We start from the raw sequence: 26150 nt of genomic DNA, 5'->3' as shown, positions 1-26150 counted from the left end.
ACTCATCCACCAACTTAACATGCTCTCTTCCAACCAAGCGTGGTTCGCTTCCTCTTAACTTTTTAACCCCCGTTCACCCCGCGCTTTCTTTTTAATCGTTTAATCCTTGTTATCATAAATGTGTATTTCATGCCCTCATGATTATATTCTGTTATATGTGCAGTAAACACTCCAATAAGCAGCCTGTTTGTGTGCCTGTTTAATGAATGACTCATCCGGCATCTTCATGTCGTTGACAGGTGAAGCAGATTATGGAGGAAGCTGTAACAAGGAAATTTGTTCACGAAGACAGCAGCCATATTGTGTCTTTCTGTGGTGAGTAACCAACATAAAAATGAGTCACACCGCTTTGTCTTCTTTGTAACCTCTTCAGCTGGAACCATTCTGAAATACTGAGAACACAATTGTATTCAAATCATTCCTGATCGAAGTTACTTGTGTCTCATTTATTATGCAGTCTATAATCTGTTGCCTCACAATATCCCACTGTTTGTATGTTTCATTGACTATCTTTGGATTAATTTTAAGCTGGGGATTTCCATTATCTGTATGTATTGCTTCCTTTACCGTTACAAGAAAGATCCTACTGATCTTTTTTCATGTTTATTTTCTATCATTTATCTTTTTAGCTGTGGTTACAATGACTTATCACAAAACAACTCGACACAACACTTAATTGGACACAGGGCACATTTTAGAACATGATGAAACAAAGTACATAGGAGGGCATTATATATACTAGCATTTCCACAAAATTCCCTGTCTGATAACTCCACTGTGTAGCCATTTTGATAATGAAAACTAACTCACAAATACAAGGTTAAAGGAAAGTAAGAGGTTTAACTTAACTTAACTTTACCGTTCTCCAAGAACATAGCAATGATCCTTTATGTTTCCATGATGAGAGCAAAATACTTAGTGTCATAGATCCAAATGAATATAAGCAAAATGGTCAATAATTAGAGTTATTCACCACTACCAACAATACATGCATACACACATGTTCTGGCAACACCAATCTTAGTCTTAGTGGGACGGAGTGGCGCAGTGGGCTCTGCGTTGATCATCAGACCAAGGGTGGCGTTGGGAAACTCCAGTTCGAAAGCCACCACTGCGTCAGGCCGTTGTGTCCTTGGGCAAGACACTTCACCCGAATTTGCTCCTGTGGGTACTGTCCACAGTACATGACCGTTACATGTATGATATGTGTGTAATGTGCACTTGTAAAGCGCCTTGATGACTTTGAGGTGTGAAGATGGGTGGAGTGGCGCAGTGGGCTGTGCGTTGCTCATCAGATCAAGGGGGCGTTGGGGAACACCAGTTCCAAACCCACTGCCACTGCGTCTCTAAAGCCGTTGTGTCCTTGGGCAAGGCAGTACATGACCGTTACATGTGTGTAATGTGTATTTGTAAAGCGCTTTGAGCATCTGGAAAAGCGCTTTAATACATATAAGGAATTATTATTATTATTATTAGTCCATCAGAGAGGATAACATGTAGCTGATGTTCCTTATTATTACATTTATATTCCTTTTTAATAGAGATATTTCTCCAACAACAAGTTTTTTTTTTGCCAAATGAATACAAGTCTTTAAAAGGAAGTCGGGATTATAGTTGCCACATTAAAAACATACAGTATACAGCCACATCATCAGCTTAACTTCTACAAAAGCAAAATAAAGGACATTTTAAAGTTCAATATTTCACCAAATGTTATTGTTCTTGCCTCCAAATAGCCAACAGAGCGCAGCACGATCACTGTGAGAAACACACTGCCCACATGCAGGCGCTCACACCGGTCAGATGTCTGCCTCAGTAATCAGTAACAATGTGTATTTGGGGATTTCAGTGGGAATAAATCGACTCTCAGCGTGCAGGAAATGTGATATTTATACTAGCCAAGAGCCAATCCTCGCAGACAAAGACTGCTCTTAACTCATAACATGAGACTCTTGGCAAGCTATTGAAATGTAGGAAAGTGTGTTTATGGTATAAACAAATGAACAGTTATGAGACCTTCCCTTTACACAGATTCTTCAAATTTCATTGTAGCCCTTTATAAATATGTTCGAGTCGATGCACATACTGTACAAATAAAACCTATAGAAAAAGGTATATTGTGAAAATCTGCTTTACTGTAAGACAGTTTCACTAACTTTTAAAAAACTGAATTCAATCTCCTGTCATGTGCGTCAGACCGAAGCTACTGTGCCTACAGCTCATTTGTGGCTTATTTATATTCAACCAGACATAACGCCTCTCAGGTTATAAAAATATACAATCAATAACGTGTGCTTGAGTGTCCATGGAGATGACATCCCTACCATATCATATCCAAGAGTATCTGATTGAAAAGCTGTGAGAGGAATTTACTGCAGGGCTTGAAAATGTATTAAACCAAATAACAATAGACATCCTTCCCAACCAGTTAGCTTGCCCCAAATATCTTTGAATGTTTTGTTTTTTCTTTAAATGGTGTATTACCTTCCACAGAATTGAATGCAATGTGATGTTTTTGTACCAGTGTCGTCTGCATTGTTTGTGCTATGTGTTTTCATTTGATTTTGCCTGTCAGCAGTATCGTTGGCCTTCGCTGTAGACAGTATTGGATCAACAAACTGCTTTCTTTCATAGATGCTCGTCAGTCAGAGGGGATCTTTCCTCTACTACTATCATGGTCATGTAGAAGCTCAGGATGACCCTCTCATCTTTGTGTTGTTGTCAGCCAGCATCCTCCTCCTGTGATCCTCATAGTGGCTCTTATTATTCCAAGTGCTCTTTCAGCTGGTCTGTTTAGAGATAGGAGCGAGTGGAGGATGGGCGGGAAGCTCGGCCAGCTGACCGGGGAGCAATTAGCCTCCACCATCACGGCTACTTTGATGAGATATCCCCGGTAGAGTCTGAAATGTAGACGCTCTGAAGAGATAGAAAGCCGTCCTTGACTCGAGTTATGAAGCATTGAGTAGTAAGAGATACACAGAAAAGGTTCAATCAATTGTAGTTTTATCAAATCAGTTTGTAATTTTTTACACATTGCTTTTTATTTAATTCATTCTTGATCCTTTGTGTTGAAGTCCTCGCTTCTTACATCTGTCATGACGGATCAAAACGATTATTTTAATGGCACCCTGGCTGATTTCTGTTGAACAGTGAAGAGATTAAAGCCACTTCATTTTGTTTCACCTTTTTAGAAATACACTAACCATTTAATCAAAATGTGACCTGCACTTCTGACTGATGGCTTTTTCTGTCGTACTTACCAAAATGGTTTGCATGTCACAGCCAATTGGCTTGAACAATCAACTCACTCAATTGTGCTTACAAAGTAAATCATTTTTCCCAAAGATGTGAATATTTAAATATGCTGAAGATGAGATCAAATGTAGACAAAGGTAGCAAAAGCAGCCAAATCGCTTAAAATGAACCAGAGCATAACTTGATTTAGACCAATGGTGGTTGTTATGTAATGTGTGGTCATTATGGCCGATGAATCTAGTGATTAATGTTGAGATTAATCACCAATCATTAATCATTCTGTCCATTAAATGTCAAATCCATGAAAGTGAAGCGAACAACAGGCTGTAATCATCAAGTGTGTATTCGTATCATAACATATATAACACACACACACATGATACATTGATTAGAAACATCATTAGATAATATTCTGTGGATGCACTCAATGACTTAGTGTCTAATCATTTCAGCGCTCTCCACGATAGGCTCTTTGTCTGCGGTGGGGAAAGTGTTGGTCACTGTCCACGAGTCTCTTAATGCACTCCGTTGCCACAGATACAGGGTGATTAGAGGCAATTTACTGTGTTAGCTGTTTTTACCAGGAGACACTGCACCAATAAGTGATCCCACTGACATGATGCTCATTTTCTTGTCACTTCTGTATTTAATTATTCATCTGGTAAAATGGTAAAATAAGATTTAATTGTACAGATCATTTTCCTTCCATTCTCCCTACTTTATGTCTCAAACTGAAACCTTTTCTTTTGTATACGTGCCATACAGTTGAACACATTTCCCAAGGTATTGTTTGTAACATTGCCCCTGATGCCGTTGTTCATTTTAGAGTTTGTAACTGCGGAGACTATGACACACTGGGAATTTCCTCGCTAGCTTGGAATACACAGTCCCTCTAGAGCAGTGTCATGTTTGGGAGTTGATTTCTTTTGCACCTTTACCATCTGAGACTAGTTAGCAGAAACGATGAGAGGAAGCAGGATGAACTATACGAGGAGACCTTGTCATGTTACGCTTTGCTCTGACATTTGGCTTCTTGCTCTTATAATGATGTGGAGGAAAGCAGCTGAGGGAGGAAGGGGAGCAAAATGCAGGAAGAGATGGAGAGGAAAAGATCAGCAAAGATGACATGGTTGTATTAGAAAGAAAAATCAAGCTGATGTCGTCGCTGACACTTTTATTTCCTAGGTAGGAGATAAACGCTGTTAGCAGCAGCGACAGAGAAAGTGACTGATGTACTGATAGCATGGAGGCAGGATAGAAGCTGTGTTTGAAGGGGTGATGCTGATGAGATGCTGCCACCCCTCCATCCCTCCCTCCCTCCCTCGCTCCGCTGCTCGTCTCCCAGAGCTCCATCAACAGGGGTAACCATGGTGACACCAGCCTTCCCCCTGACCCCATGTGAACAGAGCCACAGGATTAGTCCTGAAAGAAAACTCAAATGTCAACACAGCTCCAGGCGCTGCCACGTAGGCCTGAGAGAGGAGAGGGGTGTCTGTTTTCTGCACAATTGAGCAATTTTGTGTGTCATCGACTTGTGTGTCCGCTACAGCTCGATGGGTAACTTTTTGAATGTAAAGATCATCACGTAAATCTTCATTTAAAAAAGAAAAAAACTGTTTTTTTTTATGCAGCATTGAACTTAACAGAAAATACGTACAGACAAAAAGTGCATCAGAAGGTTAAGTTAAGAATTGAATAGGGCACCACTTTATACGGTGTTCATTTAATGTGTAAATGAACACCGTCAAACGCATTACTACTATGCATCAACACTTCAATAAAAACATACAATAGAAATGCACTGTGCAGAATTGCGGGGGTGATGAAACTCACTTGACATCTGACATGTGCATTGTTGCTTTGTTCATTTTTATTATAGTGCGCATGAATATCTGGAAATCATTATCAACATCAAGTGTATTATGACGTGGAGGTTTGACATGCTCTCATCTAAAGAAAAGGCTTTGTGCCTCAAAACAAAAAACCTATATAAGTATAGATCAGTGCGATTCATTTGTGACAATTTCAAGAAATTACATCACAAAATGGAATTACTCTATTATATATGTTCAAATTAGTCAAAAGAAATCCCTATTTGTAATTTCTTATATAATTGGCTTTATGGTTCTATTTATTGTGTTAGGATTCAGATATCTTCCCAGCAGTTGGTAGAGACCAATACAAAGCTAAAAGGAGAGGGAATATTGGACTACGGTCTGGTGTCTTTTTAATGATATACTCTTCTGTTTTATGTGCATACATTTAGAGTATCGTGCCCCCTAGTAACACTTGTCTAACCTTGTGTGTGTCCCACAGCTGCAGTGGAGGCATGCGTCCTCCACGGGCTGAAACGGAGAGCAGCAGGCTTCCTGCGCAGCAACAAAATAGCGGCACTCTTCATGAAGGTGGGGAAGAGCTTCGTCCCGGCGGAGGATCTGTGCAGAAAGGCCCAGGAGCTGGAGCAGGTCATGGAGACAAAGTGAGAGACTAACATCTCACACATCACAGCAGACTTGAAAGCTTACATCAAAGCCCTGCAAAAGCGAAAGCCTTGAAAAATATATGGCTGTCTGCTCACTTGAAAAGCTTCTAAATAATTCATGTTTCCAGCTTTTATGAATGATGAATTGCTGATGCCATTGAGTCATGCAAATGCGGTTTTCACTGAATGCAATTTTAAACCTTGTTGATTTTGTGACTCTCTCCTCCTGCAGACGAAGTCAAAGCATGCAAAGTCAAGACGGTTTACGCAAGATGCCTCGACTGCCCAGCCTCAGCCCGCAGGGAGTCAAGAACCTGTGGATCCGGACGGCTTTATTTGAGAAAGTGCTTGACAAAATTGTCCTCTACCTGGTGGAGAACAGCAGGTACATTGAGAATAGTCAATAATACCACTTTTCGACTGTGTTAAAAGAACTCCCTCTGCCTTGTAAAAATCCCTCTTCCATATTTGTCTTCCAGTAAATATTATGAGAAAGAGGCTGTTCTAATGGACAATGTGGACGGACCTATCCTTGCCTCTTTGTTAGGTAATTATATGTCTTTTATTGTGATCATCTAGCATCATGTCTTACGCTATGGGTTCTGCTCATGTTCAAATAGACGTGTGTAATCGTGGGAGTATTAGGAACAAATTCAGCAGAATTGTATAAGCTTGTTAGTGAACCAGTATGCTTCACGAGGACGTTATGGTAACCATTTTCTCTCCCTATTTATACTAATAGCCAATCCGTCATTGCAGTCTTTGATTGGCTAATTTCTACTCTTGACCACTGGAGGTTTAGACTAAAGCAAATGGTCTTGACAGGCTAAACAGTAGGAGCTCACCCTGCTGAGACATGATTCCTCACCAGCTTCCCATCTGTGAACACTGACAGTGATTTCATCCGAGACGAAGGCACTGCTGCTGGGAGCTACATTTGGTTCCCAGCAGAGGATTTAATAAGTGTGCCAGTACTTGTATTTCTTTAGACTGTCTTGGTAAATGTTTTACCCTCAAGCAGAGATATCAAAACAAGATGGACACAAGATAAATCAAAGGGGATGGTAAGTTGATTACGAAGACACAAAGGCAGATCAAAAACATATTCCCGCCGCACACAATTCAGTTGTATTTTGTTTATTTTTTCTAAGCTTTGCCTTTTGCTTGTGAATTATTGGATACTCTTGCAACCTCCAGTCCATGAAAAAAGTGATTTTAAGATTAAAATGTTTCTATTTTAACCACCTGAACGTATGCAGCATGTACCAACGGAGCAAAAGTAGCAACTAACACTTATTTCAGAGGATACAAGCCTAAGATATTTGGATCTACCATTCTCAACTGTTATATAAATGGTTTGTAGCTTTTGTAGTTAAAGAAGGAGTCTGTTCTGGTACATCTCTGAAAATCTACTCTTTTAGTTCTACAATTTGTATCCTTCTATTTCTCTATTTTTGAGTGTGCCAAATAATGTTTAAGATGATCCTGTAATGTTCACTGGTTGTATAATGTCTTAAGTGAGTGCCTGCACCATTAACTGGTCACCTTTACTGTGACAGTCGGACCTTGTGCTTTGGAGTACAGCAAGATGAAGACAGCTGACCACTTCTGGACCGACCCCTCTGCTGACGAGCTGGTGCAAAGGCATCGTATCCACGGGGGCCACTGCCGACAGGATTCTCCCACTAAGAGGCCCGCACTGTGTGTGAGTATTAAACTAGCAATGCAGTAGATGAACATGCATAATCAGTGCCAGGCTCCTTTTTTGTTTATTTATGAGTTCTAGAGGTGTGTCTGATCCCTTCTGTGATGTTGCCTGTCTGATTAAAGCAAACTCGCTAAGATTACTGCACAGCGTGTCCCCGGAGAAAGAACAAAGTGTATCGGAGAACTTCACACCTGTTCTGTCTTCATTCACCAACCAGGTCAACTCGGCCTTTTTTACGGCACCTCAGTGCTCCAAGCAGTTGCGTGGTGTTGTTTGTTTGTGTGTGTTTTCCAATCCGAAACATGGGCGGATGCATTGGTGCACATGAATCAATCTTCTCATTCTCTCTTGATTAATGTGAAACAGAGGATCTTGTTCATGAAACCTGACTGCACTGTGACTGGCCATCTGTAATGTATTCTGCAGAGACATTCATCGTTTTACCTCTGGTTTACGATGATTGTTATCTGATGTGATTGGGTTTCTGTGTTGTGCAGATCCAGAAGCGGCACTCCAGCAGCAGCATGGACGAACGCCCTTCCCCCTCACCATCAGCTCGTGAATATGTGGAGTCGCTGCATCAAAACAGCAGGGTGACCCTACTGTTTGGCAAAAACAATGTGCTCGTACAACCGGTAACTGTCCGATCCCGCTGAATGACTCAGTGGATATATAACTATGACTCTCCCTATAAATAATATCTCAATTGACAACCGACAGGCTTAAAGCCCGCGTCACACTGTCCCGAAATTGAAGGTTCATTTTCGTGTTGACTTCGTGTGTCCATTTTGCCCCTTCGTAAGGCATTCGTGAGGGCATCTTAAGCCATTGTATGACCGCCGGTGGAATTTATCAGGCTCCGGCAGCAACTTCGGGAGCGGTGGCAAAATCTTTGGCATGCCAAAGATTTGCCCGATGTTGCTACGATCAGAGCTGAATTTGAACATTTCCTTTATCGTGTGTCCATCTGGTTGTTTTATTGCACAACAAAATCATGTAAACATATTATGTAAATAACCCAATTTGTGTTCTGTGAAACTAAAAAGGATATAATATATTATTTTGAAGGCGAGGAAGTTGTTGTTGCTATGGAAACAACATGACGGAGAAAACTTAATATCTTCTACATATAAAGACGGAGAAAGTAAAGAACAAAGTCGGAAAATATCAGTACAGTATCATAGCACTTTAACATAATTGTTTGTGTTACTTTCGTTGCAGTTGTATGTCTTAAATGTAATGTAAATGTTGTCTTCGTGTGTGGTTCGGGGCCATCTTCGTGCGAAATTCACAATTCCATATTCGGGTGTCAATTTCGGGACAGTGTGACAGGGGCTTTAGGAAGCTAAAATCAGGTTGACATTTCTGTGTTATTATTAGAAATGTCAGTTAAATTGTATTATCAGAACACTATAACATGCTTATTTAGACACATAAATACTATGAGGAACAACCTATTATTTAACTTATTTGTATTTAATTATACAATATTTCTAAACCGGATAATTCAGTATACTTCCTTAACTGTAATGTATACTAACCCTAACCCTAACATCCATGGTTGTTTCAGAGGGATGACATGGAGGCTATCCCAGGTTACCTCTCTATGCACCAGAATGCTGACCTCATGACCCTGAAGTGGACCCCCAACCAGCTGATGAACGGCTCTGTTGGAGACCTGGACTACGAATGCAGGTGCAAAATGATCCAGCTGTAAATGTATCATGATAACAGTGATTGTGTCTGTGTACCTGTGTTGATAATGTGTGTAATCCTTCTCACATAAAAAAAAACATTCTGCCATATATATTTCTTTCTTTTTGTCTGCTGTTTGTGTAACACTCAGGTGTTTCTGAACAATGCAGCGTGTGTTTGTGTGTGGCTCACTGGCTCAGTATGGAGAGTCAATGCTGCTGATCTGATGAGGCTTATTTTCAGCAGATGGTTTATTGACTGAGACACGGCCAGACATCTTTCAAAACCGACAAACCGTGTTATGTGCCTGTGCCTGTTCATTGTTCCTCTCACCAAAAAAATTGATTATTGCATTTGCCAACTCAGCTCATGCTTGTCTGTGCGCAACTACTCTCTTTATTAGCCGTAAAAATAAATGACGCTTGAGATTTCGAATCGCAGGGATACCCCTTATCGATTTACTTTTCACTGTGAAATGATGATTTACCTGGTGTGCTAAAGCTAGTAACCAGGTTATTTTCTTCATTCTTTTTTCTATTAATGTTTTCTAGTGTATACTGGGACTATGCAATGACCATCCCTCTCGGGGAGATAGTTTACTTGCACTGTCATCAACAAGGTAAGCGCTCGCAGACCTTTATAGCACAATTTGCCTTTTTTTATTTGTCATCATTGTCTAAATCAGGGGTGGGGAACCTTTTTCCTCTGAAGGGCCATTTCAATTTTTTCAACATCCTACGAGGGCCGTACAAATGATTGACCTCTGCTTAAAAATATAAAAATCACTTTGCCTTTCTTTCATGCTGTGCAAAGAAAAAGCAACCTCTTGATCCAGATATCTTACCATGACTCGCGTATGCATGCACGTGCACGGTTGCGGCATGACCACCACAACAGAAAGATATGGACACAAGATGTGTGCAAATGTATTTAGTTTCCTATCCATGTGGACATGATTTAAGTGGGGGGGGGGACCTAACCTCCTCTAGGGGGGTCCGGGAGGCATGCTCCCCCGGGAAGATTTGTTTTTAAATGTTGAAGTTAAAAGCGTCAATCTGGTGCACTATGAGAGCAAAATTAAGAGATCTATGGATACATCTCTCAACACCCATATGAAACAGAACTGTAAGCAGATTTATTTTTCTTTATGGATATTTTACAAATCACATTTTTTTACTCCCATATAGTATTTTATACCTGTTTACTTTATTCTCTTATTTTTTTATAATGATCATATAAAGATGTGCCTTTACCTCACTGGTTGTAGAAAAAGCTTCTTATATTCGTTAGCATAGCTAGCTAACCAGATGCTAATAACAACAACGTTATTGACTGTATGATCAGTATGACAGATGAACAGATCGCCACTGGGCTTACAACTAAGACACAGCCACGCAAAAGCTGCGGAATGTGTACGGCTCCTTATGGGTACTGCAATTTCTGAAGTGCCGGAGCGGCGTTCTGGTGCTCTCCGTCAGAACCACGTGATGACAGTTATTAGGCTCGTGTTGTGTTCAAGGACCCTGACCTTGGCCAGGAAAAACAGGCACTCGCTTGTTTAATTCTTTTGCGGTCTAGATTTCTTTAATTTTTGTCTTTTTTGTGCGTGTTTATAAATTACCTCGAGGGCCGTACGAAATGGTCTCGCGGTCCGTATATGGCCCGGGGGCCGGAGGTTCCCCACCCCTGGTCTAAATAAACACTGCTGTGGCATGAAATGGCATCATGAATAATTTAACATAAAGTCCTCTGGTATATCTCCTGCAGTTGACAGTGGGGGGACGGTGGTGCTGGTCAGTCAGGATGGGATCCAGAGACCTCCACTTCGCTTCCCAAGAGGAGGCCACTTGCTCCAGTTCCTCTCCTGCCTGGAGAACGGCCTGCTTCCCCACGGACAGCTGGACCCCCCGCTGTGGTCCCAGAGGGGAAAGGTCAGCACAGGAAGTCTTTATTTAGGGTCCCTAGCCTCACATACAGTAAACAAATTACACATTAAAGGGCACTCAAATGCAGCATCAGCCTGATCAATACATCAATAAATCAATAAAAACGACGTTTTGAAACGCATTGCATGGTTGTAATATTAGTCGGAGTGATAGTAATGAATATGTGGCGTAATGTTCTCTCTGCACCACAACACAGAAAGTGGCTTCTTTAATGAATGGATTTTTTTTTGATGGACTGTGAGTAGCATTTTATCTGCAGCTAAACAGTATAATGAAAACCGCCCATGCAGGTTCAGGCACTATTATTAAGCATGACACTCATCCTCTAATCACATGGATGGCTAAACTGGGCTCTAATGGGTTGGAATGATTTAGTTGTTGGCATTAGTTAAATATTGTTTATATTCTCGTCACAGGGGAAGGTGTTTCCGAAGCTGCGGAACAGGGTTCCTCAGGGATCTGGATCCTCAGACTCGGTCTCAGATAAGGAGGAGGACGAGGCCACCGACTATGTCTTCCGCATCCTCTTTCCAAACAGCCACTCAGAGTTTGGTGAGATTCCCTACTGAGAAGCAGACAGAGGTGGAAGAAGTACTCGGATCGTGTTCTTAAGTAAAAGTGTAGCAGAGTGCTGGAATACTCTGTTACAAGTAAAAGTCCTGTATTCAAAATATTACTCAAGTAAAACTCCAAAAGTGTTGGTACTAAAAGTCAAACGTAACAAAATAAAAGTACTCATTCAGATTGGCCCATTTTACAATCATATATAATTATTTATGTATCGAGCTGGTAAAGGTATAACTCATTTTGATTACATAATGTACTGCTGGGTAGTTGTCATCCAGGTGTAACTAGTCTTTTTTAAGTGTTGATCATATTGTTTATCATCAATATACTTGAGTAAATGTATTTAGTAATTTGCACCACTGGAAGTAGATGAATGTGAGCGGCGCCCGCGGGCCTTTCCAGATTGTTGCATTTTCATTTGTTGTCACACGTTGTTTGTTACAGTGACTGTAACCCATGCTCCCCATCTGACTTCCTCCCTCTCACTTCCACTGAGTGGGTCGTCCCCCTTCAAAACAGGCATCCTGGTTGTCCCAAAGAGGTCCTGCAGCTGCCCTGAAGACCCCCCCACTCTCACAGGAAGCAGCTGTAACACAGTCACACCTCTGCTCTGTCTGTCAGCTTGCTTTAACTTCCTGATCTAATCTCCTCCTGACCTGTCCTGAGCCTCTGGCGATGTTTATCGATGTGTCCTGCGATTAAAACCCCTCCCACTCCCTGCTGCCCTTTTTACTGCATTACTGCGCAGTAACCTTTCAACAGCCGCTGCGTGGATAACTGATTGATCGATTTCCCTTTATAATAATGTAATTGAATTGGCCGGCTTCATGCTTTCACATTCTGCACCAGTTCAAGAATGCAAATGTACTCTTTTTGATATGCTTTAACAGGAATCAAACACAAAATTGTTCTCTCAGGTGCTTTTAGCGGATCACAGTCGATGAGCATAATTCTGCAAGTCTTTCCAGCTGTGTTTGAATCAATGTAATTAATGTTGAAAGCCTGTGTAGCGTAATGCTTTTAAAATGGCAATGTTTGTGTGTGTGTGTGCATGTGTGTTGGTGTGTGTTTTGCAGTGACTCCTCCAGACTTGGACCAGGGAGCTACAATGTGGCATCCCACCCTCAGGAAGTCCTCGTGTTCCTCTTGTTCTCATGGCAGCTTCTCTGACGGAGCCACGCCTAAGGGGTGCAATCATGAGAGGTGAGGAATAAGCACGCTTTACACTGGACTGTGTTGTGTTCAGGGTTCGGAGGGGTTACTCTAAAAATGTAATCCGTTACAATTAATAGTTACCTGAAAATATATATGTAATAATCAGTAACCTAATCTGAGTATCACAATATAAAAGTAATGCATTCTGATTACTTTGTTACTTTTGGATTACCTCAAAATAAAATGCAATGCAAATAAAAACAAGAGAAAATAAATATCAATAAGGTGTTTTTATTTAAGTGTATGTAACAATGTAACCTTAGAAAAGAGAAAAACAAGATTTCCATACCAAAGAGTAGTAACAGTAATAGTTTACAAATGCTGTTTAACCTAATACCTTCATCAAAAGCATAGACTGTATTTTTTTTATATATATATCAGGTGTCCACCTACTGCATTAAAAAATAAATTATTTAAAATAAAGGATCATTTAGGTAGCCAGAATATAAATCATAAAGAATATTCATTCAGTATGTCTACCTATAATATATATATATATATGTTTTTTAACACTGTAATCTTGCTAGTAATTTCAATTTAAAATTAACAGTAATCTGATTACTTGATTTGTTTAATGTAATTGTAATCAAATAGTTACACTTCATTTTTTAATCCTGATTACGTAATCTTGTTACCTGGAATCTGTTACCCCTGAAGCCTGGTTGTGGTACATTGTGACAGGGAAACTGCTCAAGACACACAGTAACATGACACCCCATGACTTCGTACAGTGATATATCAGGAAAAACACACCCTTTCTATGATTGTGCACAAACACATAGGTATATAAGTCCTTTAGAGCGCACACACAATACAGAGGAAACAGAGAAAGCAGCAAAGATACAACAACCAGGCAATTACCTAGGAGACAATTATGTGACATTTACCTCACTGACACATGTTTGGAAAACAAGGTGATGAGCGAGGCAGATAAAACGGTTAAAGTTTATGGAAAAAAGGCCATCCTCAGAGCCATTTTGTTCTATATGGCAGCACGACAATAATTAGCATGATAAAAGGTTAGACCTAACCCTGTAATAAACTCAGTTTTTAATGATGCATTGGGTAATTAGTTTAAGGATAGAGAAGAGAAATGTTTTTCCCTTAGGTGAAACACTGTAAATGTGAATGTGCTGCGTCTTCCTGCAGGGCTCCTCTGAAGATGCTGTGCGACAACATGAAGAATCAGATCATCTCTCGGGCGTTTTATGGCTGTATGTGATCGCTTATTGTTTACACTGAAAAGCATTTGACATAAGTATTCACATTCAGTATGAAAAATGTGTTGGAAGAAGTGCGCAACATTCTCCTTTGAATTATCACTAACATCTGCAGAGCCACTAAGTAATGAGATGTTTTGTCCTGCAGGGTTGGCGTACTGCCGTCACCTGTCCACCGTGCGCACACACCTCTCTGCGCTCGTCAATCACACCATCGTGGCGCCCGACGTGCCGTGCGACGCCTACAAAGGGCTCACCACAGACGTTTGGCAGACGTTCCTCCAGGACTGCACAGTAAGCATCGCTGGTGTCACAGCACTGCAACACAAACATCACACTGCTGCTGACATTATGCTACACACACACACACACACACACACACACACACACACACACACACACACACACACACACACACACACACACACACACACACACACACACACACACACACACACGCGCGCATGCATGTCCACTCTCAGGCTTTCTCCCTCCATCAATCTTGTCTCTCATCCATATTCACCCTCTGTTAATCATGTGGCTCACACCATTAGTCTCACAACAGAGTGCATGAAGCATGACTAATGACCCTGTCAGTCTTAAAGTCCACATCTATCCTTAATTTAGACATTAGCAACGTTTATCTGAAGCCATTATAAGTTTGACCTCAACATAAATGTACATGCTTTACAAGCTAATATTTGAATGAAAACGGGTTTATTTGTTGTGAATAATACTTGTGTTGCCAAGTAGGTTTACACATACGACGAATTTGCCTTGGTGAAATAGTGCATACATAAACAAAGTGAAAGAAGATACATTCTAGGAAACACCAGTAAAACATTTAAAGAAAATAAAAAAAAAACTATTATAACATTAACTCTGATAAAATACTCAGAACAATAAAATAAAATATGTGCAGTATTCTTATGAAAAGTGTAAAGCTGTGCAGATATTAGGAGAGGTAGCTTATCTACACATGTGCAACATATTCAGAGGGTTGTGCAGAACTGGCAATACTGAAATGAAATAAATTAAAAACTACTACTACAGCTCTCTGTGTTGCTAATGCTGTGCAATGATTTGAAATAGTCTTTTAGGGAAAATCCAAAAGAGAAAAGAAAGTACTTGTGTCTTGTGTCTCCAGGCATACGAGGAGAAGGACCTGCTCCGCCTGGTGTACTACGGCGGGGTGGAGGCCTCGCTGCGTAAAGAGGTGTGGCCTTTCCTGCTGGGTCATTACCAGTTTGGAATGTCAGAAGCTGAAAGGAAGGAGGTTTGTAGTTTCCACAATTATATTTCTTTGTGTTCAGAGCGTTTTCCCCCTGAACCACTGACCCTTGATGGTACCCTCCTCCTCCCCCCAGGTGGACGAGCAGGTGCGAGTGTGCTACCAGCAGACCATGAGTGAGTGGCTCGGCTGTGAGGAGATCGTCCGGCAGCGGGAGAAGGAGCAGCACGCGGCGGCCATAGCAAAGTGTTCCTCCGCAGCGAGCATGGACAGTCCCAGTCAGAAGATGATGAGCCACCACAACTCCTCCGTCAGCAATGAGGTGAATCACACTTATTTTCAGAGTTATAAAATAAATTCGACAAGTAAAAGTCTGTTTACTAGTTACAGGCTGTACTTCTCAGCGTGTTGAATCAGTTGTATAACTCTTCTGTAGCTTAATTTTTGAAAAGTCAAAGTTTCAAATGTTCTTTATCCTGCAACGTCACACAATTGTAATTTGAAATCCTCAGAGTATCCCTTTAAAGGTCACCTATTATGCAAAATCCACTTGTTCATGTCTTTTATACATCAACATGTAAAGAGTACATGTACATGTAAACATGTAAACTGTGTAAAGAGATTCTAAAAGTTTCAGGAACAAAGATTCTCTCTCTCTTTGTCCTGATCCATTTATATAAAAACCTGTCTGAAAATGAGCTGATCAGATTTTGGCCACTTTATGATGTCATAACGATTTTTTGGCTTGTGTACCCATTAGCCAATCACCAACCAAGGTAACCCCCCCCCCCCACCTTATCACCTGAATCTCCTCCTAGAGCACCATTGTGTTCTTTCTAACCAAATATCTCTCAGAGGGGCGTGGGGAGTGGCTCCTTATTTTCATCTAAAGTAACAGACAGAGAATCAGCACTTTGGAAACAGGGCTGAAACAGAGGGGATTATGGGATGTTGCAATGATCTGTTTGGTGTTTGGAGCCAAACACTTCAGAGACATGTTTTGTATATATCTGAGACTTCTAATATATTGATGAAAAACAGTATAATAGGGGACCTTTTAATGTCATCTCAGCACATGAGCCAATGTAATAACAGAGATGCATTTCAGTTCAAATAAGTGTTTATATAATAACATCTTGGCCGGTATCTTTATTACCCAGTCCCAGTCCTCCCAGAGCTCAGACAGGCAGAGTCTGGCTCGCCTGCAGAGTGACTCCAGCAGCAGCACACAGGTATGACACACTCACCAGATAGCAGCCTGTGTAGACGGTCTTCTAAAAAGGGCCTTTCAAAGACTGAAATGGTGTTTAGACTTCTTGTATCCGGATCCTAAAGTAATGCATGTGATCTCAACCCTTTTCAACATCCCTGCATTTTCCCCTTGCTAGTTCTTCACATCCTCCCACCCCTTCCCCTGGAGTAGCCTGCTTCCCTTTGGCTTGTTCTTTCAGGTGTTTGAGTCCGTGGAGGAGGTTGACCCGATCGAGACGGAGCCCAAGAGCGAAGAGGCCAAACAGGTGCCAAAGATACCCAACGGGGCTCTGCAGAACGGGACGAGCTCTCCTGACTCCGGACATCCTTCGTCCCGCAACTTCTCCGTCACCTCCGGCCTGTCGGATGGCTCCCTCACAGAGGACAGCGCTGCACCTGATGCTACCCCAAAACCTGCCGCTGTCCCTCAGGCGCCACAGAGCCCAGTCAAACCTGCAGACAGTGAAGGTCTCACAGAGAAGAAAGGTAGTGTGAAGAACAACCAGGAGGAAGAGGAGAAGGAGAGAGGACATGTGACCAGAACTGAAGAAAACATCAAGACTGAGGAGCTGTCGAATGCCAAGGAAGTGACAAGTCTGCAAGCCAAAACCCAAGAGGCCGCTGATGAGTCTGGAGAAATTAAAACAGAGATGCCAGAAAGGGAAGATAAAGATGCACTTAAAGGAATTGAAGGGGAAACGGAGAAAGAAGGGCCCGATACGATGGTATCACCGGCTGCTGCCATCGAATCTAAAGGAGAACTTGTTGAGCAAAGTCTGACTGAAGAAGCAGAATTAAATGCTGAGGGAGAGACAGAGATTAAGAATATAGCAGAAACAGATGTGGAAAAAACAAAGGAAATGGATGAATCAAAGACGAGTAAACCTCAAGAGTTTGTGTTGGAAGAAAAGAAAGAAAATGTATCTGTTCATCCAGTGGATCCCGTGGTTGAGAAGAACCTGATTTTCTCAGCAGACTCGACAGCCAGAGAAGCCTACTTTTCCTCTCAGAAAGACGAGGCTCGGGTCATGACTGAATCTGACGAGTCGCCCTCCGCCATAGAGATGGAGGACATCCCTAAAGCCAACGTTTCCATGGTGCCTTGGAGCAGGAAGGGGCGTTGTGAAGCAGCCCCCCACCTGGAGCCCGGCCAGGAGGACGAGCAGGGAAAGCCCACTGCAGAGGAGCCACAGGGGGTGAACCTGTACCCTAACTTTGTCTCTCCGCCTGGACCTGGAGACCCTAAGAATGAAGCGCCCTCCCAAGAGTCTGGGAGTCCCTTCACTGTATGAATCAGATTTTCAAATGTAAAAAAAAAAAACCTTTCTATGTGTTGTTGTTGTTATTGAGCTTATTTAATGTATTTATTGTGTTGTTTGTTTCAGCAAGAGCTTTTGGACTTGTATACATTAAATCTGCACCGGATTGAAAAGGATGTCCAGCGCTGTGACCGAAACTATTGGTACTTCACTCCCGCCAACCTGGAGAAGCTGCGCAACATCATGTGCAGGTAAAACACTCACAGCATCAGGATGTTAAAGAATACAGACATGCTGATTTCATCCTTCTTAATATCTACTGAAAATGGCTTATCTACATTTTAAGGCTGGCGGCATGAATGTAAATCTGCTAATGAGTGTTGGGGGTTATAATAATAACCATTTATTTTGTGTCCATTCATCACATACTTTCCTGCTGGCAATTTGTCTAGAGCACCAAATGTGTGTCAATTCACAGCTGAAAATAGTCTACGACAAATGCATGATTTTCTCATTTTGAGTAACATTCACTCAAATCTAAAGTGCCTGGCTGTTTCAAGAAATTACGTAGCCTTTTTACATTTTAAACAATTTATAACTTTTTAAAGATTTAAGTCTTTAGTAGGTACAAACGTTTTGGGGCAGATTGCAAATGATAGTAACTGAAGTCAGAAAGATGAGAGGGACAGAATAATACCACACCTTTTTTGGTTTTGGTTTTTCCTGAGGATTTGAAAGGAAATGCAAGAAAGAAAACAGAAAAATGTATATGCCAGCTTATTCGGCCCAAACAAAAGCCCGTTAGAAAAGCCTAATCATTTTGCAGTAGTCGCCTTGATAAATGGTGATAAAACAGCGTCGAAAACACACTTTTTATACACCAGGTGCAGCTCAAAGTGCTTTCCCAACATGGCACGGATCACAAATTAAAACAAAAAACAAGAAATTAACTTCAGGTCAAACGTCTAAACCTTTACGCACGAACACATGCAGCATAACAAGATTATATAACAGTGCAAGGAACACAAGGAGGTAAAAGGTGTGATAAGTCAAAGGAAATACAATAAAATAATAATGATCCCTCTGTTAAATAAAGGCAGAATTAACACAAAATAATTGAATAAAATACAATTTTTAAACAAAATAAATAAAACAATAATAATCATTTTTTAAAAAACAAACGAATATGAATAATAAAGATTAAAAGACTGCTAATAAAACTATAAAATAAATAAACATAAATTAAGACCTATAAAATAAATACATCAATAAAACAATATACAAATAAATAATACTAATTATAAAGATTGAAAGGGGGTTGTCGCTACTAAAAAGTTGACCTAAAAAGTCTTCAGCTGTAAAAACGTCCATTGAGTTGGTAAATGTGTGAATACCTCTCAATCCTGATCAGAGGGTGACTCAGCGGATGAGTGGCAGATAAAAAGCGTTCACTTCTCTCGATTGTATATTAACAGCTACATCTGGAGGCACCTGGACATCGGCTACGTGCAGGGCATGTGTGATCTGCTGGCTCCACTTCTTGTCATCCTGGATGACGGTGAGTCAACACTGAATCACCTCTCTTCTCCGACATTTGGTGTATTTTTACAATTATTGATGGAACAACAGAGGACAGTTTGCCCACACACGTTCTCACTCCTGCTTCTTCTCTCTGTTTCCTGCTTTCAGAGGCCATGGCCTTCAGCTGTTTCACTGAGCTCATGAAGAGAATGAATCAAAACTTCCCCCACGGAGGAGCTATGGATACCCACTTTGCCAACATGCGCTCTCTTATTCAGGTGACCTTTCAAATCCAACAGGTATTAATAAATGCATTCATTACCAACAAACGTCACACTTTTTTACACCTTTCCTTTGCATTTTCTGATCCCCTCTCTGCGTAGATCCTGGATTCTGAGATGTTTGAGCTAATGCACCAGAACGGAGACTATACCCACTTCTACTTCTGCTACCGCTGGTTTCTCCTTGACTTCAAGCGAGGTAAAGTGGTGTGAAAGGGTTTGAGCCAATTAGAGGAGAGAGAAATGCCCTCCTCTTTAAGCCCTGTTGCTGGATAAAAGGCCAAACACCTCTGCAGCTTGCTAACAAGACATTTAGTTATCTAGCCTTGGAAAGTATTTGGTAGTCAGCCATATGTTTGGGAAGCCGTTCCTGGGAGTTGCTTATGAAATAATTGCTGTGTGTTGCAGCGGCAGGCTTTATAAAAAAAAAGGACTTTTTGTCACCTGGCTATCTGAGTAAACCTTTCCTCTCACACCTGCTTCCACTCCTATCTTTCTCCACTGATAACGCCACTTCCTGCAAACTCCCATCGGAGCCTTCAAATACAAAATGTGGTCCGACTCTCGTCTCTTTTTGTGATTTGTCTTCCAGAACTGGTGTACGATGACGTGTTTGCAGTGTGGGAAACTATCTGGGCCGCCAAGTATGCCTCTTCTAGCCACTTTGTGCTTTTCATTGCCCTGGCGCTGGTGGAGATCTACAGGGACATCATCCTGGAGAACAACATGGACTTCACTGAAATCATTAAGTTCTTCAATGGTAAAATATGGCTCTTTACAGCTGAGATGGTTGACAAACAATCACTACCAAAACAGTTTTATAATTTGGTCCTTGGCTTTGAAGCAGCTCTGTGAAGGCTTAGTTAATAACCTAAGGGATGTCATTGAGGTTGTAAATAAAAAATTATATAGTAAATCCTCCAATGGAACCTTGTAGCAGGGAATTTGAAAATGATTATTTACCATTTGGCCCTTGTGCAACTAATATATTTTTAGTTGCATTATGGGAATTGTAGGAACCATCATTGTGAGAGCTAGACTCACAATAGGGACCTAAAGTCTGAATACTCAATGTCGCCATCTGCTGCACCGATGTTGTCCATTCTTTTAAAATATCTTCTCTACAAGTCCCCAGTATTATAAACCTGACACTGGACCTGAGTCCTGATTAAGATTTGTCAAATAAAGAGCTCTGATAGGTTGGTTGTTTTTACCACCAGGGAAACAGGTGAATTAAACAGCAATGTATAGGTCTGGAACCAGGCTTAAACTTAATAAAATAGCAATACTAAATAACTAGAATAATCATTTAATTGTAATCCACTGGAAACTGATGCTTCACTGTTGAGCCTATGTCACTGGTTGCTAAATATTTTTTTTTTAATGAAACCAGGATGATTTACAAACTAGCTGTGACACACCTGTTACCCAGACATTTAAGAAAATGTATTTCCATAAGTATCCTTCTTCTGGTTTTCAAACAATACATGAATTGTGTTTCTTTGTCTTTCAGAAATGGCTGAGCACCACAACACGAAGCAGATTTTGACCATGGCCAGAGACCTGGTGTGCAAGGTGCAGATTCTGATAGAGAACAAGTGATTGGGTTCTCTGTCTTCTTTCTCCTTCCAAGTAAAGTGTGAACGGCTGTAGCAGCACAAGAAGAAAACACATCTGAGAACACACACACACACACACACACACACACACACACACACACACACACACACACACACACACACACACACACACACACACACAGCCTTTACAACCACGGTATGCTGCTATGAGCCTTTTTGACTGTATCCACAATGTTGTTCTTGTTGTCAACAGCTGTATCTGTAAATTATGCTACATATTTGTCAGTATGTTCAAGTGAAAACAGATGTATTTGAAAAAGCATTTTTTTCATTTAAAAATATTTTTGTGAGAAATACCGTAAGTGTAAATCTTAATCAGAGTGCACTTAATATTTTGAGATAATTATGGTTTAAGTTCCACCTTTCAAACCAAAAACACAGAGCTGAATTCCACCAGAGAGTATATTTGTGAGATTAAAGCATTGTTATAACAGATTATGATAGATATTTTAATAGTCAAAGTCTACAAAATCAAGCCTATCAGTAAGTAACCTCCATATACCTGTCCCTTAATGAATGAAGAATGTCAGCAGACTTTTAATTTTATTTAAATCAACAACCCAAAAGTAAATGACTGGCTTTTAGTCCAACATGTTACTTATTATGTATCATTTAACTTTTAGCACCATGTCAGTGAGTTAGCTTCCAACAGTATTTTTAATGTTTTTGTTGAACTGCCTCGTCTGCCAAATATTGTCTTTATTTGTTAAGTGTGAATTGTACTGTAATGAGAGAAAAAAGTGTGTTTTTAATTATGAGGATTATATTATGTCAAAGCATAACCTAATATTGAAGTGACCTATGGATGTCTGGGCAGAGATTTATATAAAGCAACAAGCCTGATTTGTTAGCCTCTTCCGTTATTTTTTATTATCCAGTGAGCCATTTTTTTATTTTGTAAATTGTGCCGTTTACTCACCTTGATTTTTTGTCTTGTGTTGTCTGTCACCTGTTCTTTGAATGTTAGCCTCAGCTTGAATATGATCATGAATTGGGACGATATGATGAGACGATTAAATATTTAGTCACAGTTACCAAATGAAAGGTTTTGCTGTGCAACGTTAATCAGATGATTTAGTGTGAGACAGATTAGACAGAGATGAACATTTAAAGTACAGATTAAGTTGCGTGAAACGGTGTTGATGTTTTGGCAGATTTGGGTCTTGTGAAGAAAACATATATATGCTTTTACCTCCGAAATTAATACTAATATTGGTCTCAAATACCAACATTCATTGCCTAGAACATCACTCTGTTGCTCTTCGGGTGTTGTTTCATGAATATGGTGAGATGAACTGCTTTTAAAATAGGTGTTTGTTTGTGAACGCTAACTGCTGTCAGAAAACCTTTATTGTAACATTGATTAAGTAAATCATTATTTATTTGTTTTCTCATTCAGATGCTGCTTTGTTGTTAAAGCTGATATTTTTATTTTGTGGCCAGTTCTAAATGTGTATTGAAAAACAATCAAATTCTATACTAAGAGTTGTACTATATATATATAGTATAGTATATATATATATATATATATATATATATATATATATATATATATATTAAATGGTATATGTTCTTATAATAAAACAATAAAAATGGAATCATAACTATTTTTCCAAAACATCTTGTGTGTTTTATTCGACCTATAGGGGAACATTGGCTGAAGTGCTTAAGGCAGCTCATGGCTAAAAAAAAATCAAAACAGACATTGGCTGGACCCTCAGATCAAAAACATACAGTATAAGAAACATACACTCTCGCCGGGTCTAGTTTAATGTGTGTCTTTGTTAATTTATATGATAGCAACAAGTCAAAAGTAGTCCCCTGCAGTACTCATATAGAACAAATTCATTGCAAAAGATGCAACCTATTCCCCACTTTATCTCACCTCAATTCTCCTAAACAAATATATACCACAGAAAAACAAAGCGAAATGAATATACTTACATGTTAATACAGTATGTAAAGTTTGTTATTGCTCTTATATATTTGTTCTTAAATACATTCAATATAAAAAACACTTTGGCTCAGTTGAAACGATTAAACATCATAAACCGGGGAGGTGGAGTTGCATCAATACGCGCATGATCTATTATCAGTTATTATAATACTTGCTGAGGGGAACCCTGCTGCTTAAATAATGACCGGGCTGGAAATGATTCTAAGTATGCCTGTGTGCTGTGGATCAGAAATTAAAAATCTTCCGCCCGAATAGGGACTTGAACCCTAGACCCTCAGATTAAAAGTCTGATGCTCTACCGACTGAGCTATCCGGGCGCTCAGGAGTCTAGAAATGACAAACTCGTATATAAATGTGTTAATATACAAATATTTGTCGCTAAGCGTTGTCTGTTATCAGAGTTATATCTCCATTTAATTATTACTTAACATTTCAAATGATAAACTGTAATGTAAATTATTAATATGACGTTTTTACAATAGTACGGATGTGTCAACAACGACAACTCATATCTGGCTATGAAGCGTCGGTTTATAAATCTATCGATATATATTTCTGATGTGTTGTACTTTACACGAGTCACTGTTAAAGGTGAAATGAATATAACAACATTATTTAACATTTAGGACGCCAGCACTTTATTGCAGTCTGTTTTTGTTTGGGCTATATAATCCAAAAGAAAGAAGGAAGTGGAAGTACCCTCTCGCTTCCCCTAGTCCCACAACATCCCGTGAGCTAACGTTAGCCACAGCAGGTCGTTAGCTACATGTGCTAGTTTAGACCTCAGTACTGACCTTCCTGTTTAGTTATTTATTACTCAAAAAATGTGACAACTTTGATATACTTCTCGGGCATATCTCACTACCTTATTATTCGGAACATGTCGGTGGTAAGTCTCGCTGTGAAACGCTCCTGTCGTGGCGTGTCACTTAAATCATGTAACCTGTTAGCTAACGATGGATACTCAATAACAAACGAGGAGATCTTCCACAGAAGAAGGAAAATCTTCCTGCAGAGCCACAACACACATTTAACGCGACTGTTGAGCTCTCGACCACTTAACTCCAGGGTAAAATGAAATGTCAATGATTTTTGATTTAACTTGCAGTCTGTGCAATCAGCACCCAATGCAAAACAAAGACTTTGCAGCTTTAAAAGTACTATTTTATCTGTTGTATTGTGTTGCACTGTTGGAGGAGCCTGTGACCTAAGATTTTCATTCTCATAACTACACTGTAGCTATGCACACATGACAATAAAAGACTTGAAACTGTAACCTGGGTGTCTCTTCTAGGTACCAGAGGCTGCAACATGGGAACCAGTACCAGAGGACCAACTTCCCCCGGTAGGATCCTCGTGTCTAGTTGAAAAATATACATTACTAGCATAAAGACATGCTGTGTGAACTAATGCTCTGAAATTCATGTTAGATTGTAGGTATTTAGTTAAAAGCGTCTTAAAAAATTGTTATTCTCAAATATATTCGATGAGGGACTAAATCCCCAGTTCTTGTTGCAGACAACACGGTATAAAAAGGTGTATCTGTTATTATCATGAGGCTTAAGAAAGGTTTGAAATATCAAATGGATTTCACCGGTTGATATCTCCACAATTATCTTTTGTTAAAGAATGAAATTTCCTTTTTTTGAAGGGAGGTGGTATATTTTGAGTAGTGCTTCAATAATGAGTAAATTGACAAAAAATAATCTACTACTTAGTATTTTCTGTAGCAGACAAACAAATACAAATGCTGTTTTTTAAGCCTCTGAATTATGTAGATTGCTTACTTTTCTCTGTTTGATATTAAATAATAAAATATGTTAATATTAAACTGCGCATCTTTTGTTTTGGTACTGACAAAACCAGACATTTAAAGACACCAATTTAGGCTTTAAAAAACTGGGATAGACATATTTTCTTATTATCTTACATTTTACAGAGAAAGGAATAAATCCACAAGATAATAATTAGATTAATTGATTATGAAAATAAAATGTAGGTGTGGCTTTAGTTTTGAAGGACAAAATCTCACAATATTGTCAAAATTAAAAAACTTCAGAGATTACCAAAGGTAGAGTTATTGGGCATGAGTCATGGCAGTGTGTGCTGATTAGAAATTATGAATGGAGGCAATTACTTTATTCAATGGTTACTAACAGTTAAAGACATTCTTAAAAGATTGTCGAAAGAATGTGTCATGCATACATTTCTTACGCAACAGACTTTTAATTGACAGCCTGTGCATATCCCTGCCGACCTGGTGGACCAACTGGAGCGACTGGCGTTGGTGGATTTCCGCACCAAACAGGGACTCGCCTGTTTGGAGGAAGCCATCAGATTTGCAGATCAGCTTCATGCTGTTGACACTTCAGGGGTGGAACCAATGGATTCAGTTCTGGAGGACAGGTATGGTTCAACAATTTATGAAAACAGTGTATTTGTATGTTGGCCTCCTCATCCCAGCTATATTAAATCAGCCCCAACTGTAGCACAGTTTTAAACTGAGCCTATTGCATGAATATTGTTTCATCCATTCAGGTCATTAAACCTTAGGGAGGATGCAGTGACGGAAGGGGACTGTGCTGAAGAACTGCTTCAGCTCTCCAAACACACTGTTGAAGAATATTTTGTGGCACCACCAGGTGAGAAAAAAACCTGAATACATGTATTTTTAAACATTAGAGCGGATTGAATCATTGGTTTTAAATAATTAAGAGTATATGGGAATGAAATTGAACCAGGCGTCATTGGTTGCTCTACACTTGCCTGCACTATATTCTCTTCCCATACATTTGTACTACTGGCTTCTCTATGGCTGAATAGCTATTCAGAGTTTTTGTTTAGTTATTCTCTATATGCTCTGTATAATAATTTAAACTAAAGGATGATGTATCAGTTTCATCCTGTTTCATTGTGACTGTA

General features: G+C 40.0%; 2 protein-coding genes and 1 non-coding gene across 9 annotated transcripts in view; 2 read left to right on the top strand and 1 right to left on the bottom strand.

Moving 5' to 3' along the window:
- Positions 1-22753, top strand: part of sgsm1a (small G protein signaling modulator 1a) — a 28632-nt gene extending 5879 nt beyond the window's left edge. Inside the window, exons 3-26 of one of the 5 annotated variants that reach the window (XM_010768100.1) lie at positions 240-315; positions 5572-5734; positions 5970-6122; positions 6217-6284; positions 7297-7442; positions 7943-8080; positions 9016-9140; positions 9692-9759; positions 10908-11071; positions 11503-11638; positions 12098-12241; positions 12730-12856; positions 14018-14082; positions 14237-14382; positions 15236-15364; positions 15456-15641; positions 16480-16551; positions 16771-17856; positions 17956-18080; positions 19305-19387; positions 19519-19628; positions 19734-19830; positions 20224-20391; positions 21145-22753. In XM_010768100.1, the coding sequence (XP_010766402.1) occupies positions 240-315; positions 5572-5734; positions 5970-6122; positions 6217-6284; positions 7297-7442; positions 7943-8080; positions 9016-9140; positions 9692-9759; positions 10908-11071; positions 11503-11638; positions 12098-12241; positions 12730-12856; positions 14018-14082; positions 14237-14382; positions 15236-15364; positions 15456-15641; positions 16480-16551; positions 16771-17856; positions 17956-18080; positions 19305-19387; positions 19519-19628; positions 19734-19830; positions 20224-20391; positions 21145-21233 (3864 nt within the window). In that variant the 3' untranslated portion in view covers positions 21234-22753. Of the gene's footprint in view, positions 1-239; positions 316-5571; positions 5735-5969; positions 6123-6216; positions 6285-7296; positions 7443-7942; positions 8081-9015; positions 9141-9691; positions 9760-10907; positions 11072-11502; positions 11639-12097; positions 12242-12729; positions 12857-14017; positions 14083-14236; positions 14383-15235; positions 15365-15455; positions 15642-16479; positions 16552-16707; positions 17857-17955; positions 18081-19304; positions 19388-19518; positions 19629-19733; positions 19831-20223; positions 20392-21144 lie in introns of all 5 variants that reach the window. The other 4 variants (XM_010768099.1, XM_010768103.1, XM_010768101.1 and 1 more) reach the window with 4 other exon arrangements.
- Positions 22754-23472: 719 nt separating this feature from the next.
- trnak-uuu (transfer RNA lysine (anticodon UUU)) lies at positions 23473-23545 on the bottom strand. The gene has a single exon. It is a non-coding gene; the product is annotated as a tRNA-Lys (tRNA).
- Positions 23546-23919: 374 nt separating this feature from the next.
- gatc (glutamyl-tRNA amidotransferase subunit C) lies at positions 23920-25911 on the top strand. Of its 3 annotated transcripts, none has more exons than XM_010768095.1 (4): positions 23920-24297; positions 24523-24573; positions 25465-25634; positions 25767-25910. In XM_010768095.1, exons 1-4 carry the CDS (start codon positions 24109-24111, stop codon positions 25885-25887), a joined length of 531 nt encoding a protein of 176 aa, XP_010766397.1. In that variant the 5' UTR covers positions 23920-24108; the 3' UTR covers positions 25888-25910. The 3 variants fall into 3 exon arrangements, with proteins under 3 accessions (XP_010766397.1, XP_010766398.1, XP_010766399.1); XM_010768096.1 differs by having other exon boundaries at positions 23936-24297; positions 25782-25911; XM_010768097.1 differs by having other exon boundaries at positions 23936-24117.
- The last annotated feature ends 239 nt before the right edge of the window (positions 25912-26150 follow it).

The sequence above is a fragment of the Notothenia coriiceps genome, unplaced genomic scaffold (genome assembly GCF_000735185.1).
Source record: "Notothenia coriiceps isolate Sejong01 unplaced genomic scaffold, NC01 NC01_scaffold00005115, whole genome shotgun sequence".
Lineage (NCBI taxonomy): Eukaryota > Metazoa > Chordata > Actinopteri > Perciformes > Nototheniidae > Notothenia > Notothenia coriiceps.
The sequence above is the reverse complement of the archived record's forward strand: the minus strand, read 5'-3'. Positions and strand labels throughout refer to the sequence as shown.

What these genes read in the sequence shown, in the direction of transcription:
- gatc (XM_010768095.1), top strand. Translation starts at nt 24,109, where the DNA reads ATGTCGGTGGTAAGTCTCGCTGTGAAACGCTCCTGTCGTGGCGTGTCA. An exon ending in CAGAGGACCAACTTCCCCCG is followed by an intron (nt 24,574 to 25,464) that starts GTAGGATCCTCG and finishes TTTAATTGACAG; the next exon opens with CCTGTGCATATCCCTGCCGA. An exon ending in GATTCAGTTCTGGAGGACAG is followed by an intron (nt 25,635 to 25,766) that starts GTATGGTTCAAC and finishes TCATCCATTCAG; the next exon opens with GTCATTAAACCTTAGGGAGG.